General features: G+C 39.5%; 1 protein-coding gene across 3 annotated transcripts in view; it reads left to right on the plus strand.

Moving 5' to 3' along the window:
• Nucleotides 1-22,514, plus strand: part of htr4 (5-hydroxytryptamine receptor 4) — a 151,542-nt gene that overhangs the window by 96,247 nt on the left and 32,781 nt on the right. For all 3 annotated transcript variants that reach the window (XM_070836645.1, XM_070836647.1, XM_070836646.1), the window contains exons 5-6: nt 6,510-6,663; nt 11,888-12,468. In XM_070836645.1, the coding sequence (XP_070692746.1) occupies nt 6,510-6,663; nt 11,888-12,468 (735 nt within the window). The remainder of the gene's footprint in view (nt 1-6,509; nt 6,664-11,887; nt 12,469-22,514) is intronic.

Consider the following 22,514-nt stretch of genomic DNA (forward strand, 5'->3'; position numbering starts at 1 on the left):
ATAAATCTGCTTTCTGTCCGCCACTTTTGCCTCCATGGTCTCTTTTTACCAGAAAGGTGTTTACGCAAACACACGCACATACAAGCACGTGTTGGTACGCCGCTACGTTCAGTACAATGAATGGTGCCTTCACCTGACCTAGTGTAATTAAGTACAGACAACTTTGAACTTCAACCTGTTTCAATAGATTGATAGGTCAATTTTCTCTCTTTTGTTCATTGGGGGAGACGTGTCCTCTAGTCACCTGTGGCATTTATACACATTATTACTCCAGTGAATAAACAAGAAAACGAAGGCTTTCTTACACTGTGTCTACAAAGGAGGCAATACTTTGGATTGAGGCACAGAAATGCCTTTTGTAGACACACCGTTTGACTTGAACTTGACCTATTGTAGGACTTCAAATGAAGGGTCTAGCCCTTCATTTGAAGACCTACAATAGGTCCTTTTCACAGTAAGCATTTTCACCCATAACCATGGCCATGACAGTGTAACAGTACCCTGAAATCAAAGCAGCTGAATGGGATTCAGACATTTTTCATTTTATTATTTACGCCTGTGCTTGTTTCTACCTTTTCCCTCATTTGGATCTTAGCTTCTTGTAGCTTTCGTCTCAGCAGACCTTGAACTTGAAGCAGGTCACTGTGGCTGCTGATACAAACAGAAAAAAATAAAAACACTGCATTGAAAAGAAAACAACAACAAGCTGAAAGCAGAGGGAAAGAGGTAGCTTTAAACATCACTTGATGCTTGCAGTGCGCAGAAAGAAACATCTGTTGCCTCCGGTGTATTTCTCCTTTAAGAACTTGGCTGACAGACAACACAAGCTAGTGTGTGCGTGACAGAGAAAGAGAAAGAAAAGAGATGGATATCGAGAGAAAAGGAGGGGAAATGGAGAAGAAAACAGAAAGAAAGTGAGAGAACATAGGAAATAAGTGAACAGCTGCGGGATAAAGCTTCTTATTCATCCTCTGTAAACTGAAGATGCTGAAAAGGGCTGAATGGAAATGAATTAAGACTAAAAATACCAAAACCCCCACAAGGAGGATGCTCTAACACAAAGGCATTCAGTGGAGAGGTTAAGATAGAGGGAGACATTTAGACTGAGACAGAAACACAGGAAAACTCAATGGATAGCTAAAGAAAGTGACAGTGGAAAAGAGGAGAATATGCAGAAAAAGAAATAAAGACATAGATTTACAAAGATCTTGAATGTAATTGCATGGTTTAATAGTTGGGATCACTCACTATTACTAAGTGATTATAGAAATTGATATTGAGTGCCAAACCAAATAATGTTTGGACTAAAATGTATGAACTGTTGTTTGCTTGAAATTAATGTTTTAAAAACTAATCTTGAATTCATGGAGTTTAAATTGCCATTTTTTCCCCAAAACACTAAGGAACACTTTCTACCTTAGGGCCATATAACAGACGAATGTAACCACTGCAAAACTGCACAGTTTTATATTTGTAATCAATATTCTGGAGGTACAGTAACGGTGGATATCAATGATCATATGGTTCATTAATATTTGAAGTGCACAACCTGTTTGGCGTTTATTTGTTTTTACAAGTTTGCAGGGTGAATACTGATACTGATACTGAATACTGACATTACTGTCTGATAAAGTAGTGTGTATTAATAAATCAGTGCTGTAAATAGAAAAAAAGGGGGAGGAGGAGACAAAAGGGAATGAAATAAAATCCCAGCATTTATGTAAAGGACTCTGTGATGCAGAGTCAGCCGCTCGTAGCAGAAAGCTATAGTGTAAAGAAATGAACTGTAGCAAAGATTGGCTATGTGATGTAAACAGACAATGAGCTGAAGACAGCAAAGTCATTTAACCCAAGGAAAGTGAATGTATTTCCACATAAAGCACGAACTGAGTCTTGATGATGTTGTAACAGCAAATGCCTTTTAGAAAACTTCAAGACATCTTTTTACATAAATCTATTTTAATGCTAACGGCCTCTTGCATGACTTCCTCATTTCATTGTAGAGGTCTCCTTTATACCGCTTTTCTGCACGACACTGAGCCAACTCTCACCTCATTTGCTGTCAAAAATGTCCAAACCTGTAAGTAATTTGTCACTAAAAATCACGTTTTGACCCAGTTTCTTTAGGCTATGGCTGCGTTTTTTTTTTTTTTCATTCTCAGCACTGAGACCCAGAGTGGTGTTGGTCTTCTATTCTGACATGTAATTAACTGCATTTGATTGCACCCACCTGGCACCCCAGGTGGATCAAATCAGTGTAATCAGCTAAAGCAAAAAAAAAAAATAGCAAGACTGTTTTCTCATTGGTGATCTAGGTGGTAACTGACTCACAAATGAGTCTTCACAATTTCATGAATTAGTAATTCCTTGAAGCTGGTATGCAATTTGTACAAAGTTGCTTTTTTTTTTTTTTATCTATTGGATGATGGATGTCTTGGGGAGGATTTGAACTGGTCATTCTCTGTCCCGCAGCAGTGTGTGTGTGTGCGTGGAATGCAACAACATATTTTGGGCTCGGCTGTTCTCAGAAACCAGCTTCCATATGAATAATGTTTGAATAAAAATGTCAGAAATAAACAGAGAGAAACGCTTTCTAGATCAAAAGGAAGCAGGAACCATTTAAAGTGCTCATGGTTAGGACGTGCTGCCATTCAACCGTGCTACGTCTGCTTCTAATCTTCCCCAGGTTAACATGGGTGAGAGTGTGTGTATGTGCCCTAATGCATCTATGCATACTATTGAGTCTTTGTATGTGTTTAAGCATCTGTGGTGTGCATGCATGCTGTGCTTTTGTGTGAGTGTGTATTTGAGTGTATGGACATTTATATTCAACAAAAAGAATTTATGCTTGTGTTGGAGACATTTGGGGGGGGGGTTGTGTCACTCAGGTCTCCCCATCCACACTTAAAGAATCCATTTGCAACCTTTCAACACAACTATTTTGTCACTTCAAATAGAAAGGGTCTCTTGACCTTTTTTAATGCCACAGCGCATGAAGACCACACACAGTATACACAGCCACTCCAAATTACTGATGCCTGTGAAATGCCATGCACTGCATGTAGGTAATGAGGTAGGACCATTGCAGGGGAGGCAGCAAAATATCAATAGTGACTGACGATAGTATAAACTGGATTAGCTTTAATACTGCTGCAGCAGAGCACAGTCTTCAGTTGACCTTTTGAGGATGAGCAAAGGTTATAAAAATGTGTAAATTCAACTGCTGTGGACAGGATGAGTTTGGGTGTAAGTCTCCTAAGCTTTAACTAACGGAGATCTAGTACTGTAATCAAACTGTCTATCATACGTATGATTATTCAAATATTTGGATACTTCTAAATACTTCCAAAGCTGCAGTAATCGTATCATAATGGCATCATATTTATACAACACAGACTAACATTAGTATTCATTTTCAGCCATGTTTGTGTCCACCTGATGATAACAAAACCAATATTCACTCACCTTTTAGCTCTGGTTTGGCCTCAAAAAAAAGAAAAAGAAATCTAGCTTTTCACCTTCATAAATCTGTAAAGAAAGGGCTAATTCCCTGTAATTTTGTTACTTTGAATGACTTATTTACCATCTAAAGTTCCTACGCTCCCGCAGTCCACAGACACAGATGTGTTCACTTTCGCTGCCTGATTATACCTCTTTACAATTACAATTACAATAAAATGGCAGGAAAAGTAATAAACACAGATACAGTAGACCCACGCACATACATACTCACAAATATATCAATTATTAGAGGGATTCGCCTTAAATACTCACACCAACTGTATGCTGCAAGCTTGATGCAGCTCTGCACAGGGAATCATAAACCCATTGAAGCATGACATGGATGCACATTGCCAAGGTGGTATATCTGTAACATGCAAAGGCACATATATGCAAAAACACATAGAAGCACACTGGTACATATTCATACAAAACACACACACACGTAGACTTTAGGTTAGAGGGTAATGGAGGTCTGAGTGGTTTGGTTGGTTGACTTCATCTGTTTCCTATCACACTAGAACAGATCTGAGTGCCCAGTGCCTACACACACACACACACACACACACACACACACACACACACACACACACACACACACACACACACACACACACACAGCCGTTTACCAGGCCAGGTGAAATTGCAGATGTAGAGGATTTGTTACAGTAAGCAATGCAGCATCTGTCATTTGAGCTTTTCTATAAAAGGGCTGAATGTCTATCGCTCTCATTCTGTTTTCTGACACCCTTCTGTTTATTACCCTTTCCTTCCTCCTTTTGCTTCCTGCCATCCTTCTCTACTTTTTTCTTCTTCTTCCTCTTCTCCTTTTCCCCTTTGCTTTGTCTTTTTCATTCCTTGCATCCCTTCTGTTCCTATGCTTTTCTGTCTTCTTCTCTTCCTGTTTTCGTCCTCTTCCTCTCTTTTCATATTCCATCTCCCTCAGTGCTTCTCTCTTATCGTGCACTCATTCATAATTTTTCTCTCTATCATCCGTGGGGATCCATTCATGCAGTTTAGCGCCAGCAATGTCTCAGCAATATCACTGCCTGACAGCATGCTGGGAAAAAAAAAGCTTTGATATTGTGGTCACACAGACACACACACACACTCAGGCACATATTTGCTGGCGTCACAGTTGGACCGAATATGTGTGATAGGCAATGAGTTACAAATTAGGTGAGACAGATGTAGATGTACAGATGTATAAATAAAGTGCTCTTCAATTTCTGTGCAGGATAACTGGAAACAAGCAAAATCCATTTGGTTTCAAAAGACAAAAGGTGTTAAAATCCAAGCTGCTTGGCTTTTTGACATCAAAGAGGGAAATATAGCAAGCAGCGCAAAGAACAGGGAGAGTGTACAAAAAGGGAAGGAAACGCAATAGAAGAGACAGATCTGGGTCAGAGTGAGTGGAAGAAAGCTACTGGGATTTTAAATGTTCCTTAAAGGAATACTCCAAAAAAAACATTTTATTTTGAGTATCAAAGTTTAATGGCCATAAAAAGTTTGTCCATTTGTATCTGTTGTCAGCTTTCCTACACTGTCTTTTGTTTAATTTAAATCTTGACCTCAAGTTATTTCCTTACTGTGCCTGGTAAATATATGGTATGGGAAAATAAGGAAGGCTTACTGGTCACTCCAGTACTCACATGGTAACGTCCGTACCACCATCAGCAAGACTAAGTCCTTATTGCATCTGTTTTAATCCAGCCCAGGCCCTTTGCTGCATGTCATTCCCCCCCCCCCCCCCTCTCTCTCTCTCTCTCTCTCTCTCTCTCTCTCTACTGTCATATCCTATCCCATCCTGTCAAAATAAAGCCGAAACTCCCCCCAAAAAATTGGAAAAAAAACAGATGCTTCAGATGCATCACATGATAAGGTGTATCTGCAGCCTGTTTCTCCATTTTTCTCTTGTAGATTAGTTTAGATTAGCCTTTGTTGTCTTCCCCCTGAGATAAATGGAACGTGAAGCACGCAGCCACTCCATAGACACACAATACTTCCATATAAATGCACAAAACACAGTCAACATGCAGCATCACACAGATCTTGGTAAACTGGAACAAGGCGCTAAGAACTACACATGAAGCCCTACTCCAAGACATTGCACATTCCCCCACATTAGGACTAATAACTGTTATGGAGGACAAGTGATGCGAAGCTGCAGCTGACAAACTGAGCATCCCGTCTTCATGAGATATCAGATTTAGAAATGGGGACATGGGGAAGAAGTGCTGAGCTCAGAAATAGCATAAAAGGTAGCTATAGTGAAAGGTCATGGTAAAAGAGGACAGGATCGAAGGAAAAAATAGAATTAAGATAATTAAGAAATGGAGTGAGGAGTGAAAAAGGATAGAGAAACAAAGGAATAAAAACCTAAATACAAAAGGAGGCAGAGATGATGAAAGAGGGACAGAGTGAAAGACAGAGGGGAAAGAGACATGAGGAAAACGTGAGGGGGACATTTGATTTTTAAAAACTCTCAAGTGCTCCATTATTGTTGGTTAGCGTATTTTTACAAATGCATTGGCAGCGAACACCCTCGTGTCTTGCCAAAAGAGCTCATTTAAAATGGAAAAGAGACAGAAACTGAATGACAGCAAAAAGCACAAGAAACAAGTTCACAACATGAGGTATTTCAGCTGTGTCCCTTTGTGCAATCACTCCTCATTCATTGTTGTAGGAATTAAAGTCTCTGATACTGTTCACTTACTGCAAGTGTTTGACAAAAAATACTTCCGCCTGCTCGCAAAGTTTTGCAAAGGACTTCATTCACAAAGGTTTTATTGACAACTTTTCTGTCATGTCCAAGTTTTCTTTTATCAGCATGTTTTATTTTGGAGGCAATTCAATTTGACAGCCTATGTCCTACTCTTCTGCATAATTAAGTTATGTATGACAAATTTCTTCTGTCTATATATGCTGTACCATGTTATCTGTGCCACCCCTTGGTGTAAAGTAAGGATGAGCTAATTAGTTTTCCCATTTCTATGGTTGGTCTGCAGGTACTACGCTATCTGCTGTCAGCCTCTGGTGTATCGGAACAAAATGACGCCCATGAGAGTGGCTCTAATGATCGGTGGCTGCTGGGTTATTCCCACCTTCATCTCTTTCCTGCCCATCATGCAGGGCTGGAATAGCATTGGCATTGACCACCTGGTGAGTACTGTTGTGTGTGCGCGTGTGTGTGTGTGTGTGTGTGTGTGTGTGTGTGTGTGTGTGTGTGTGTGTGTGTGTGTGTGTGTGTGTGTGTGTGTGTGTGTGTGTGTGTGTGTGTGTGTGTGTGTGTGTGTGTGTGTGTGTGTGTGTGTGTACACCAGGGGAAAGGATTCACTGAGGAGCCTGGGTTGGTTTTTCATGGAGATAGAAATGGACCCAGAAACATTGTACACCTCCAAAGGATACACAAGTTTATGTTGATAATATACTGCAGTTAAGTGAAAATGAAGCTGCCTGGAGGGTAGCAGGAAGTACAAAATTGAGAAAAACAGTCATAAAAACATGTTTTACATAAACGTAAAAAACAATTAGTGTCCACATGTGCTGAGAAACATAATTATAGTCCTAAGGAGAGTTGTTTACAGGACGGAAGAGATGCTTAATGAGTTGCTATGGAAACTGCATCAACATGCCAGACACAGACAAAAGGACAAGGCCACTGACACCAAAGACATGGAGTCAAGCTGTTTCTTTATTTCAGTCTGAAAATGTAAAGTATTTAATGGATGAGTCATTTGTTAAGATCGTCTTGTTCGTGCAGTGAGGTTTGTTTAATGTCAAATAAGATGCAAGCTAAAATACAGAAAGAGGGATGATGGGAAATATTCTGATGTTGAAACTGAGACAGAATCACAGAAACAACGCTTGAGGATATAATGAACAAGTTGGTCAGAGGTGGAAGATCTAGTGAGAAATGTGGAGACAGAAATATCAAATTATGTTACACAAAATTAGGGTTTTTTTTCTGACTTCTCTCTAAATGTAGCTTTTTTTTTGTTAAATACTGGGTAATGTGCTTCATTCCCCTCAAGCCTCTAAAGATCCTTCAAATGAAGCAGTCCAAGTAGGAAAAAAATCAACCTTTAGTTGAACTACTCATTACAGTGAAGCTATAACTTGTGGTGATGAGGGCAAAATATTGATTTGTTTGAGAGGATCACAAGCCATAAAAGTTAACGAAGACTGAATTAGAATACAAGAAACAGCTACTTCGGCCAGATCACTTTGAGTACATAAAACTTATATAAGATCATACAGAAAACTGTAGATAAAGGAGTTCAGAGGTCCTTATTATTGGATCTGAAGGTGCTCTAAAGACCTCACAGCAATCTCTGAGACCTTTAGCCTCTAATATCAAGGTGTACACCAATTCTTATCAGGATTTTTCCATTCCTATATTAGAAATTTGAACAATAATGATTTTTTTCCTGTTAGGAAATATGCCCCTAGACATATTTTATCATTTCAAAGTGGTGAATCTTCCGGACTAGAGTACTGTAATTCATCATACTCTTGCTTCAGTCAAGGAGCTGTCGCCAAAGACAAAGCTCAGGGAGCAAATTCCTCCAGTTTTCCATTACTCCACTTGCTGCCAATAGAGTATAGACTGTGAACTGAAACTTTTGTTATCAGGCACCATACGATGAAGCCCCTGAGTACATTTCAGAATGTTGTGCCCATTTAACAACTTAAAGTCTAATAAAATGAAGGGCGACCAAGCGTTTGCAAAAGTTGCCTCTAAATTTTGCAATAATGTACTTCTCATTAATAAATGAATTCAACCACACTTCTCCTAACTGCCTGTATGATATCCCCTCGATTTGAAAGGAGCAAAAAATTACTTACTTTGTTAAAAGACAAAAATGAGAGAAATGCTCAAATTTCACATCATGTGAATATGATCATGTAAACATGATGTGAATTAGCCAAAACTCATAAATGTATGCAGTCTGTGAATATTTGGAAACTTGTTCGTGTTCCATGAGGGTAGTAAACATTACATATGTGACCATATCAAAGTTTGAAGGACATTTTTGTGCAAATGTATGAATGAAAACTTTGAGGAAATCAGTTACTAAAGGCAAGACTGTTCTGAATGCAGAGCAGAAAGAGGAGAGATGCAGGAAGACGGATGTGCGGACAAAAACAGATGACAACATGAGTGTGTGAGGAGAGAGGGAGAGAGACTATTAATCTCGCTTACCCCTGTCTGCATCTATCTGAATGCCAGTGAAAGTTACTTCCGAGCTGTCAACAGGAGGACTGGCTGACTCATTTTTGGCAGCACTGGTAGTGACACACATAGCACATACGCACACATCTTTGCCTTCCTCTCCTTCTAACACACATTCACAGAGCACTACAACAGCAGTCTTATGCTGTGCAGCAGCGATAGCAACGTCTCTCTTTGGGTCCAATTAGAGCTGTTGAATATTTGAATAGCTAGACAGATCTGGCTCCAAACTCCAAAAGTCAACAAAACAACCAGAACTCAGGTGCCACCAGAGACCCACATGCAGTACAGGTCACTGTCTACTTTTACTGCTTCCGTCTGTTTGCATGGCCTTCTGGCAGACACAGCTCTGATTGGCTGAGACAGAATCACATCATTCAAGTCAAAAAAGTTAGACTGGCCACTATGAAGATTTATATCATGAGAAAATATAAATGTATTAACTGTCAAGAGATTTTCAGTGTTAAAAAGTAACTAACTCAAGTACAGTAGGCTACTTAGATACAATTTTGAGTCACTGTATTTCCATTCTCTGCTCCATGCTTCCACTCCACTACAATTTAGAAACTAATAACTAACCAAAATTAGCTCCACCTTACATATACATTATTCTGAAATGGACCATCGGCACTTGCAGTATATTTGATTACATTTTGTACTTTTATCTTAATATCTATTTATCTATTGAATGCATGACTTTTACTTTTAACAGATTATTTCCACATTGCAGTATTGCTACTTTTACACAAGTAAATCTGATCACTTCCTCCACCACTGGAGATTTTGCCAAACTGCTAATATGTGCTAATATGTATCCCTTTAATATTCTTAATTTGTTAGATATTTTATCATCTGGATTAGGGAAACAAATAACGTTAGAACCCACTTACTTCAAATGGTCTCTCAATTGAATTTAGAAGTCATAATACAAAATGACGCACTGTTTAAACCATTTCTATCAAAGAGATTGATACATAAGAGTATGACTTAAAAGAGATCGTCAAATTATCTCCCACTCGAAATGCCTTCTCTGAATTTGTTTCATATTGTGATTACAGTTCTAATTTGATCTAGCCATGGCTGTTTGCTGTTTCTTTTTTTCTCTTTTGTTTTTAATTATTTGGCAGAAACTCTATATTTAACTGTCTACAGCGATGCTCCAAAGATTATGACAGAGTGAATGACAGGAACTACTTCCAAGGTGCCCTTTGGCTCAAGTGCAATATCTCACACTTAAGACCTGTGAAGCCTAAAAAAGAGCTTTGTCAACTATACCTGCATGAAGCACAGATATTTCTATTTTATCCTGTTTTTACATGCTTACGCTTTTACTTAACCGTCATCATTGTGTTCATTCATGCAGCAGGGCAGGTAATCTTAACACTCGCATGGAATCACTGAACCTTTAAAACCTGTCAGCTCATTCATAAAACCAACCTCAGTTTACACACGAGTGAGCGTGGCCTTCATGCCGCAACATGGATTGAGTGTGTGTTATTCATCTCATAGCCCTGAGCTGTAGTTTCCCTCAGAGATTAGATCATAGCAGAGGAAAAAATGGGATAGGACTTCACTGTGATTAATGGTGACATGCAGAGTCTCCCTCTCCCTCAGCGCTGCTCTCCTTTTACTATGGAGACTCATCTGAGGAGCATGGAGGATTTAAAGAGGGTTGTTGTAAAGTACGGAGGCATCGCATGGCATAGCAGTGCAGCACATTTGATTTTGCAGGTGGCTTAGCAATGAAAGTGTCAGTCAATGGGGCAGCCCATCAGTCCTCATTCAGAATCTTTTTGCAATGTAAACTAAACAGAGAAAAAAGTCACCTATATGAGCATTTTCCCATCTTCCCCCTTTGTGGTTATGATATGGTAATGCTTTAGGTAATTAAAAGTACTTATAGCCATAGTGAAGAGAGATAATCATTGACTGTTCTGGTCAAAGAAGTATGTAAATCCTTGCTGCTGTTGTGGGTCCATCCGACCTACACACTCCTACTTTTTCCTGCGAGTTAAAGAATTGTAAAAAAAATGTCTCTCATGCTCAAGTAGTCTGTTATATTTTATATATATATATATGTAGTCTGCTCTGCTAAAGATACACGCAATCAATTTCTGATGGAAGCAGCAGCTGTGTCAAGCAGCACAGAGCAGATGAGGTGGGCTGGAAGTCAGACAAGCAAACAGCAAAGAGTATCCGGTCAATTTTCACAGTAAAACACCCCGTGGAGACTTTCAGTCATACACACCACCATCACATCAGTAAAAGGTTTTAATCAGTGGCACCAGGCCAGAAGTTAACCAGTCAGGGATTTTTCTTAACACCATGGACGACAAGAGGTTCATCTTGGACGTGGAAAAACACCTTTACTTTAACCCATTGTCTGTAGCTACAACACATACAAAGTAGTAAATACATACAAGACACACATTTAAACCAGACAAAATAAGAAATGTGGTCTGTTTGTTCATGTTAAAAGCCTGAAAACCATGGCAAAATGACCAAATCAACTAAATCTGAGCAATTCAACTCATCAGCTAGACAAATACACCTCTGAAATGCGCCCAGTGGGATTTAAAGCTGCGTGAGGAATGGAGCAAAACCGGGCTGTGGCTTCAATGCGGGGCCGTATGGGTTTTCAGGGTAAGTCTGATGATATAGAGCTGAGCCTGCCCATATACTGCCCATAGACAAAGTGGATGTAACTTCCAGGTCCGAAAAGAAGTATCTTAAACCTGCATTCTTTCCAATGGCCATCAGGGGCAACTCTGCTAGTTGCAAGAATAAGTCTGTTTGTATCAAACTGTATGGCTCGCTTGATTTATTACCCAATGAGTCTTCTTCAATACAATATCTTGTTCATTTTGAAAATTATGGTCCTATTTAGAGGAAAATAAATAATATAGCAGGGTATGTTTTAGGACAGGACTACCTTATGACTAAGCAAATAGAAGTTGGGGAAAAAACTCATGCATCTCTCCTGCCTCTTAAGTCAAGATGGTAATTTTGAAAATGCCAAACTCCAGGCTTCAAAACAGCTCATGAGACATCCAAAAATGCATTATGATATTGCCTAAAACAATACAGCATCAAACTGTTGACTTGGGGTGCTTGTGTAACACTCTTCTCTGATGTGACTTCTTTGACCAGATTGAGCAGCGGCGCCACAGCGAGGGCAGCAACTCCACGTCCTGTGTCTTCATGGTCAATAAGCCATACGCCCTCACCTGTTCTGTGGTGGCCTTCTACATCCCTCTGGTCCTCATGGTGCTGGCCTACCAGAGGATTTATGTCACGGCCCGCGCACACGCCCTGCAGATCAGCATGCTGAAGCGGGCAGGAGGGGCCGGTACCAGTGCACCTGGCACCGCTGCGGACTCAGCTGATCATCAACGCAACCACCGTATGCGAACAGAGACTAAGGCAGCAAAGACTCTGTGCATCATTATGGGGTGTTTCTGCCTCTGCTGGGCGCCGTTCTTCGTCACCAATGTGGTGGACCCCTTTATAGACTACACAGTGCCAGACAAGCTGTGGGCAGCCTGCCTGTGGCTGGGCTACATCAACTCCATGCTGAATCCCATCCTCTACGCCTTCCTCAACAAGTCCTTCCGCCATGCCTTCCTCATCATCCTTTGCTGTGGGAGGAAGAGGTACCGCAGGCCATCCATCCTGGGGTCAGGCGCTCCTTGCACAGCCACACAGATCAATGGCTCCACGCATGTCCTCAAGTAAGTCCTCTAAATCATTTTAGCGTTCACGTCTGGTTCCATGTCATCGGGCATCACACTGTACTCTGCATTTAAAAAAAATACAAAAGAAATGAAAATAAAGAAAGCAAAGATATCCATGCACCTTAGGTGATGTGTAATGGTCCATAGCAGACTGTTTTTCTCAGGATACAAATGTCATATATCATGACAGAAAGCTATACAGTATCCTATGATATCATAAAGCCTCATTTATTATGATGTTTTCTTATACCATCCCTTAATTCTAAAAACATTATTCATGAAATTCTCTATTCTTGAGATTTTACACCTGCTAGATCTTTAGAGTCACTCTGTCAGTTATTTTGCTACTGTCTACTAATACCACTTCTACTCCAACTACCACTTCTGTCTGTCCACTGGCACCATACTTTTCTTCGCATAATTTCTGTGTGGGCATCGCAGTAGTAATCTCACAGAATACAGCAGGAGCCATTTCTCCTTCGTCTGCCCTCTGCACACTAATTATTGCAAACATTTTCTGAATAATGTGCAGTGGGATCAAACATCAAGTGGCAACAGTTCAACAGTGATAAAACAATGATTTGTTTGCTGGTGTGTTAAATGACTTTATCTCCCGGTCGCTTCACTTTGAATGCACAGTATTGACTCACTATTCTCCTGACCTATGGCTCTAAACATAGAACACTTGTTTCACAGCGATAAGAGTAGAGCATTTAGCATGTACTTTATAGAGACCTATTGTGTATTTTTTTCATATCTGCTGTTCCTATGTCTGGATAGGACGATGTTATCTTTGTTCAATAATGTTGAATGTAGCACAGCAGCTTAAGAGGTCTTTCTTATTCTGGGAAGGGTAAATAACTGTGGATTTATCTATATACAGTATGTATGTGGCAAGTATGAATAATTTATGGGCATACAGGCTTACAGGTATCATAGAGATAATATACCACCCGTTGACCCCACTAGGACTTTCAGCAGCAGAGGTCGTGTTCTTTTCCTCATGCCTCCATTTCTCTATACTTATCCTTTTTGCACTAGAGTGACCTGTAAATGACAAAATCTGTAGGTTACATTCACAAATTAGACACAAATAATCCAATTAATTAGAGTAGAGATACACTAGGTTAACAGATGACACACTTTATTAAATACTAATACAATAAATCTGCTTTAGCATTTGACTTTTGTGTCAGAGTGCAGTGACTCATGATGCCGATCTAATCATCTCCTCCATTACTGCATCGCTGAAACTGTGGCCAGAAAGATGAGTTGCTCCTCTAAAACAGAGCATGAACCAATTTGCTAATTGGCTAAAACACACAAACATTTGTTATAGCTGACCCTGAACAGGAAATGCCATATGCATTATATGTATATACTCTACAATAGCCACTTTTATTGGCTTTTAAGTCTTTTTTCCTCTGGAGACTTTGTGATCACGTTCCCCCTTGTCTTTTCTTTACTCTTCTGCTCATATTTAATGATTCGATAGGCACCTTTTTACAGAGTAGTAAACAGTAACAGATTTGGGTTAATCTGGCTTAGATATGCAAAAACACCAGAATCGTCCACAGAAAACAATTCTGATACTGTCTCTTGCAGCAGGTTGCTGTGTCTTCCCCTGAGTAATTTTATAAATACAGACTAAATCACATTAAGATTTCTCGTACTTCCTAGCCATGTAGAATATCATCTCACTATACCTCTGTGGCAGTTAATTCAACGTTGTTCACGCGCTTGTATGTCTGATACAGGCCTTGTGGTCCTATTACCAGTAGATCTTCTCTTAGTGGGATTCACTGACTATGAGAAAGAAAAGATAATCTACAATTTCTTACAATTTTTTAAATTATACATATGTGTCCTCTATAAAACACACATTAATCATGGCCGACAGCTTTTTCAGTGTCACTTTGAGTAACCTTATCACAGGGCAGTACCACTTCTCTGCAAAGATCATTTTTACAACTCGTTCATCCAGTGCACTTAAAGGTCAGATGATGATCATCCCTTCACTTCAGTTTACGATGAGTTCCTCAAAGAAGGGACAATACCTTTGAGCCTTTTGACAATAATAGTGGGACTTTACATACCTGCAAATGACATTTTCTCTGGAACAGGAAAGTAATGATTTTAATTAGCTCTACTTTTTTATAATGGTGAGAATGTCAGCCAGAGATGAGGTTATTTGAAAAGTCACACTTCTGCCAAATGTTAGATTGCTTGGTTCCAACAGGAGCTGGACATATATATATAGTATAGTGTCTATTTTTCTGCTTCTGACCAGAGAAATGATCTGGCAGATAGAAACACATATATTTAATACTTCATAGGAGACTTTATCAATGCACACGGTTTCACTTTAGGTATTGAGTAGTAAATGAAACAACATCCACTTGCACACTGATGTTGCAGATAATTTGAGACTTTGAGCTCAAGCAACAATCTGTTTGAGTGATTTGTCTGTGTGTGGAAAACAATATGGGACAATGGCTCCTACTTGTTGTAATATCAAGGCAGGAAATGTATTTTCATTCAAAATGGTGTTGACATCCTGAAACATAGGGAGTTGAGTCTCATTGTAAGCAAATAATGAGTGTGTTTATAGCAGCACAGAAGCCCTGGTCAATTCATTTCCAATGAGTTGCTACTGAGGACAGATAGCTTGCTATTAATGTGAACCATATGGAAGTCATCTATACAGTCATTATTTTAGTCATAAGTGATTACTACATGAATGAAATTACAATTGCTCACACACTAATAGTAATAGCAGGGGACCATCAGTGATTTCCAAGGTTGTCTGTGTTCATTGCCCTAAATTGCACTGTAAATTACCAACTATATAACTAAAAACAGATGTGATCGGATGTGAGCATTTCAGTAATTTGTCAGCAGCATTTTTATTTTTCTTGCAAGCAGTCCTATGAAAGATCAAAGAGACAAGTAAGCAAACAAAGAAATGTAGCTTTTATTTATGAATTCATTGATTTATTCATTTATTTAGTCAACTATGAAACAGGCAAAAAAAAAAAAAAAGTTTTTGCAGGAAAAAATGCACATTTTTCTCATTTTTAAAATGTTCTCATTTATTTCTTGAGGAAGGAGCCGGGGATTGAATCATCAATCCTTAGAGCAGCTGAATCCTCTACCAACAGAGAACTTGCCGTACACATGAATATATTACTGTACCAATATACTGTATAGTATAACTTATGACAAACTGCCATATTAACAGCAAATAGCAAAATTGTAGCCAAGTTAGAAACAAGCTGTTTAAGCACAGGTGCTGGTGCAGCCTGTTTTCATGTTGTGATTGTAACTGTTATGCTTATCAATCTATGAGCTTTTATCAGTGTCACAAATCCGCAAGTGGTTCCAATTTTGAATAGTTTTGAGCAAAATAAAAAGAAATGTTTACAGCGGTACAGAATTTAGCCTGCAGGACAGCAGCGTCTATGAAGCTCCCTGCAGGAAATTATGTTAGCGACACTAATGGCAATCAATATCCCCTACTGACAGATAGCCATTTTGCCTTCATTAACTACAGTGCACATTATGAGTTTTCAGCAAATGTAATACCATACTTTACATAATAAAAGTGATTAGAAGTTGGGATTCCTACCTGGTGACATTTCTGAATGTTATTACCTCTGCAAGATATGCAGAAACTCCACAGTGCACTGAAACACCTGTGGACTTCAGAGGTTTGTGGCCATACGGCATTACATTATTAAGGCATTACAGCAGTACATTCATTAGTCTGACTTGGTTTCCAAAGAAAGAAGAAAACTGGACGCGTGGGCTGTTCAAAAGCTCATCAGGATGTTGTTCACATCAACACGTCCTTCAGCTTCTCTGCCTTCTCTGGCTATTATAGCCTGTCATGTACACACATGTTGCATTCCCACATTTGGTTGATTGGTTGGAGGTTCAATTCTTGTTATGGCCTTTCAGACTAAAAATATCAACATTCAAGTCTTCTGACAGATGAAAGTCAAGCTAACACACACAAACTTTCTAGATACATAATCAAAGAACATTATATAGTGAAAGGAGGTGAAGGCAGCCAGCCAGACACACACTGCAAGTAACAATCAAAGTCATATATTGCTGTGTCTATGTACGATATATCATTGATGAGTTTCCTCTGCTACTCCTTTACTCCCACGTCTCATTTTAAAGGCATATATTTTGCTGTGATTGTTGTGAGTGATTTATAGAACAGAATAATCATTGAAGGGATTCTGATAGCATTCTTAATAAATAATGATAAATAATTAATAAATACCCATAGTCTCATTATCATTGATGAGAATGTCATTCATTTTGCAGATATTTATTCACATAAACTAAAGTGTTGGACAAAGTAAAAAATGGACTTTAGGATGGCACTAGATAATAGTTTATGGGATTAAAGTTTTTTTCAATTCATCCTGAGGCGAATATGAATTTGTGTACAAAATGTCACGGCTATCCATTTCATTTTTAGTTTTAATCTTAACCTCGTGGTGGTGCTAGTAGGAAAGATCCCGGCCCTCCCCATAGGCAATGCTAGCAAAGTCAAATAAGTCAAGCAATACTTCCACATGATACCTACCCACATGCACCAGCTGAGCTAGAAAATGTAATGAAATGGCACACCTCAGCATATAAAGAGAATACAACCTTAACTCCTTAAACTATAGCTGTAAGTTTTCCTCTCTGATTTTAAGAACAGAGGCAGGCTGCCAGTTTAATTGTTTTTCTAATAACATAAAATGTTACGTGTGACTTCTTGGTGACATTCGTCAGGAAACAGTCGCATGCACAAACACAGAGTATCCCAATCAGGGAGTTTGCTTTACATCATCAAATACTTGTACACACCAACCCATTAAGGCAGAAGACTTAAAGAATTGTTTTTTTTTTTTTTTTAGCAGTTTAGTTTTGCCGGAAATGAATTTAGCCACAAGCTACTGTTACTACTGCTACTGCTACTGTTGAGGTAATTTAAGTCTATTTTTATCATTTCCTCCTTTCAACAGATAGATTTTGAAGAGGAAACAGGAATTAGTGCAGTAATCAGATTGCAGTAATCAGCTGTCAGTTTGTTGTATTTGTTGTCTCCATTAATGGCTGTGGAGTTTCTGTGCTGCAGAGATCCCATGTCAATCAAACAACGTGGGAAGGACTAGGACATATTGGTATCAATTATATATTACATGGTTATATTTGTCCAACTCCTTTATTCTACCCTCTCTTTTCCTCAGACCACCCAGGCAGGGAACCACTGTTTTACTGGATAGCGATGAACAGAAACAGAATACATGAATGTGAAAACAAAACAAAAATCCCCCCAGCATGTACACTGTTCCAGCAGGCCTGACACAATTAAAAGCCAAAGAGATGTGAAGTGAGAGTAAAGGATGTTTGAAGAGTTTTCATTGCATTTCGATCATACAGAGGGAGAGAGGGAGCTCCATAATAAAATGCTGATAGAAGCTGTAAAGACTTATGAGACTGTTGCTGCTGTAATTCCACCTACGCCACCCACTTATTCCACCCACCACTGGTATGAGACCATTTAGGACTTCATCCAGTTCAGAGATTGACATATAAAGGCAGATCCTAAGAGAAAAGAAAAGAAAATGTACAGTTTTTGTTTACCTTATAACATAACGGTTGTGGCAGTGGTTGTGGTAATGAAATAAATGTACGTTCACAGGCCTAATTCCTCTGAGAGGACAAATTTTGCAAGCAAAAAGCTCAATAATTCTGAACTCAGACACAGAGCAGCTGCATTAATTTGTCTCTAGTGTGGCGGATGCATCGATCCTGGCACTGATGGTGAATGAATTGTTCCTTGACACTTACAGTTACAGACATTTTCCCCCAGGGGTTGTAATCTTTGTAACTCATCTGACCTCTACTTATCCAGGAGGTGCCATTCTAGGATACAATGGGTTTTATAGCTACATATGTTTCACAGTACTGTTTCTTCTAAAAGAGCTCTGCACAGGTCAGTAGCCTCATTCGTCAACAATTGCAGGCACAATTTTCCTCAGCTTTTCAGTATGAATCCACCCAGCCTGGTGCTGTTAAAGTGGCCTTAATAACTGGATCTCTCTATCATCTCATTTGAGATTTTAAGATGAAAACCGTCATTCTTCCTTTGTCCAGCTCACTGGCAAAGATTTATGCACCAGTAATGATTGCAGTCTTCGTGAATGGACAAAAAGTGTTCAAAAAGTGTCTGCATCAATAATTTGTTGGAGTAATTTGTCCAGTAAATTGTCTTGTAATTTGGGGGAGAATTTGTGAGTCATCTGAACCCACTGCCTCTTTCCACGAGCTTCACTGGTAATAGATAAGAGCATGAAATGATAATGATGGATGATGATGAACTTGACATGTGCTTTTAGCCATGTTATTCACTAACCAGGCAATAGGAAATGGTCAATAGGAACTTGGCATCCTGACTCACAGTACTCATATATCCAAAAATCACTGCATTTCTTAATATCTCAGTGTTGTAGTAGGATTGGTTAAAAAAGTCAATTTGCACTATGTGTCTTTTCTTAGAGTCATAGTCATGGTGATTTGAGTATATTAAAAATCACACAAGTTTAAAGTTCTCTCCTCATTTTACAGGGTAATCAGGTAGGAGTAGATTCATACTGTATAATAATATCACTACAAACCTCCTTCAAATGTTCAGGACCTTATGCATTTGTCGATGTATTCTACATGCACACATGCTTCTATCTTCTACATTATACCCATTTATTTGCATTTCAGGGGACACAATGGAGCACATGCCAGCATGTATTAGGTGACAGGCAGGCAGATGGAAAACACTTTTCTTTATAGAACTCTTAGCCCAAACCTTTGAAAGTGTTACTTTGGCCCTCCACTCTTTGTTTGAGGACTTTACATGATGGAATGCTTTCAGAAGTCCACCTTATTTCTCCATTGGGGACAATGGTTTAAATATCCCATAAAACGGGCACTTGAACTTGTACAGTTGAAAACTGCTACTTATTGGAAAACAGTACATCTTTGGTAGTGACTACATGCTGCTCTACTGGGTATAAAGAGCAAAACACAGCAGGGTTATCAGCACACTTGTCAGGATATGCTACTGTGCTATTTCCCAGAGACAACAGTTGTTGACTCTAGAACTGAATCTCAATCCCCAGATTGGCACAACCCAGCTACTGTACTTTGATCACTTCTTCAGGGAAATGTTGTACTACAAACACTGTTCCACATATAGTCCTCAGATGAACTTTGAAATGTATTTTTGCACAGATAGAGGACTGTGGATTTGCCCCCCATCACTTTCATTGAAATTCATTGAAGTAGGAAAGGATCTCTTGATGGCCAGTATAAACAAAGATGAATTATTACTGCAAGACAAACTTGTTTCAGTACTCATATAGGCATCTGGCTATTATTTTAAGACAGATTTGAAAAATTGTGAACCTGTCCTTTTGATTTCGACAGATTAATCCCTCACTGTCTGATATCATGCACTGACATCACATTTCAAATGAAATAAATCAAAGTAAAGGCAGGACAGACAGTCATGGATGCAGAAAAGTTACACTTTCACCCATCTATTCATCTTTTAACAGGCAACCCTGCATCCCACTGGGGAACTTTATGGGTACAACCCTGTTTTATATAAGCTTTATTCCACTGTTCATTACAGCCAGACCATTCAGCCTGCCTTAGGTAGCGGAGGGGTTCAACACTGGTGGAAAAATCACAGCTTGGGGAACGGCTTCTAAAATGCCAGGGGTCTGTCAGCTCAGACTGCAACTGATTCTCTGACTGGCTAAAGAACAGAAAAAGCTCAGAGAGACCCAAGGTGGGATTAATGCTCGTCTGAGTCACACAGTGTGTTGAATTCAGGGTCTGGCTGTGCTCTGTCATTATCTAACGGAAGTCAAGGCTCATATTCCTCCTCATTCATCTTCTGCAAGTCCAGCACCACACTTTCACAGTAATGGCCTCTTACTGGGAGCTTTAGGGTGATCTACGCAGTGATGCGTCTTTGTGAGCACAAAAATAGAACTACACGTAATTCACTCACTTTAACTAACGCAATGGCTGTAAAAAAATATACAGTACCATAGAATTCTGGGAAACAGTCCAGTTATAGAACATTCAAGCTGTTTGCTCAATTTACACAGATTGGAATTAGTTCCTGTTTGACTCTCGGCTGCCTCTGTTTTAGAGCTAATCACTGGCTATAAAAGGGTTGGATGTTCCTCTCCAGGAAAAGGTCATGACGCACTTGTATCATTAAAACTTTCTCCTACAAATGATGATGAGGCCTATTGTTGTTCCTCTTTGTACAGTTGTGGATTTTTGAAACAGTCTGGAGAGTCTGGAGGCAAAATGAGATGCCTGCCATCTGAAAAAAAGGCCAAAGCCAAGATTTCATAGTAATTTTTGGGCTTTTCAAATGATAACAAATATCTTATTTTCATAGTCGACAACGTGATATCACCACAGTACTGAGACATCCCTACAGCAAAATAACACATTCATAAGCAAGAAGTGGCATACATCAAATTTACATTGAATAATGTGTCCCTTTCATTACCCTGTTCTTTACACACGAGCAGAGTTGTAATAAATATTGGATATTCTATTAGCCGCAAATTTGATGCTCGCACAAAGACGAGGGTGAACATTAATGGACAAAAAGTGACTCAAATACAACACAACATGCAATAATTGTAATATTGTTTCAATAAAAATTGTTTGTTGTGATTTTTAAAAAAGACAGGGAAGTACTCTACAGCAGTGAAACAAAGACAGAGGCATAATGAAAAAGAGGCATGGCTGCAGAGAAATAGTGTCGAGGTAAACCTGCTGTGTGAAGAGCAGCTGTTAATGATGAAAATGATGCATCAGCCAGTTAACAGTGACCAACTAAGGCATGACACATAATACTTTATAATCTTATAATAATAATGCTTAATCCTCCAAGGCATATTAACACACTCCATTATATAGACTCACACACTCGCACCCGCGCATCTCATCAGAGTCATAAATCTGAAACCTGTCATTGTCAAGAGAACAAACTGCATTCAAGAAGGAATCTTTCACTGCCAGAGGAGAGGATGGGGGGGGGGAGGGGGGGTATGGAAAGGTTTTAAGAGAAGAGAGGAGAAGAGAGGAAAGGAGATGAAAGGGAGAAGGAAAAAAAGAGGAGGAAAAAGGAGAGGAAAGGATGGGAATGGAGAATGAGAGGAAAGGAAAAAGGTAGAGGAATGTAAAGAAAACAGCACAGGACAGGAAATGAGATGACATGAAATAGGGAGAGAAAGAAACAAAGGAGAGGAAGAAGAATAGAAAAAGTATAAAAGTAGATACAAGTCGTCTCCACCTGCTGAGGAGACTGAGGTCCTTTGGAGTGTGCAGGACTCTGCTCAGGACTTTTTATGACTCTGTGGTGGCGTCTGCAGTCCTCTATGCAGTGGTCTGCTGGGGAGGAGGGAGCACGGAGAGGGACAGAAAGAGACTGAACAGGCTGGTCAGGAGGGCTGCTTCTGTCCTGGACTGCTCCCTGGACTCCATAGAGGAGGTGAGTGAGAGGAGGACACTAACAAAACTCAAGTCCATCATGGACAACCCCTCTCACCCCCTGCATGAGACTGTGGGGGCCCTCAGCAGCTCTTTCAGCAGCAGGCTGAGGCACCCACCCTGCAAGAAGGAACGTTACCGCAGGTCATTTCTCCCATCAGCCATCAGACTCTATAACACCAGCATCACTGGCTGATGTTAATATACTGCCTACCATCCATGTCATTCCATTCCTGTCTTAAGTGTAAATATCCTATGGTGTAAATATTTATTTCATTTCATCACAACCATATATTTATATTTATATTTATTTTTGACTCTCCCTGTTTATATTGTTGCTGCTGTAACAAGAAAATTTCCCCCTATGGGGGATCAAATAAAGAAAGTCTAAAGTCTAAAGAAGGTAGAGAGGAGGGAGAGAGGACTGGAGAGGTGAGGGGGGGAAGGAAAAGGAG

The sequence above is a fragment of the Pempheris klunzingeri genome, chromosome 9 (assembly GCF_042242105.1).
Source record: "Pempheris klunzingeri isolate RE-2024b chromosome 9, fPemKlu1.hap1, whole genome shotgun sequence".
NCBI classification, from domain to species: domain Eukaryota; kingdom Metazoa; phylum Chordata; class Actinopteri; order Acropomatiformes; family Pempheridae; genus Pempheris; species Pempheris klunzingeri.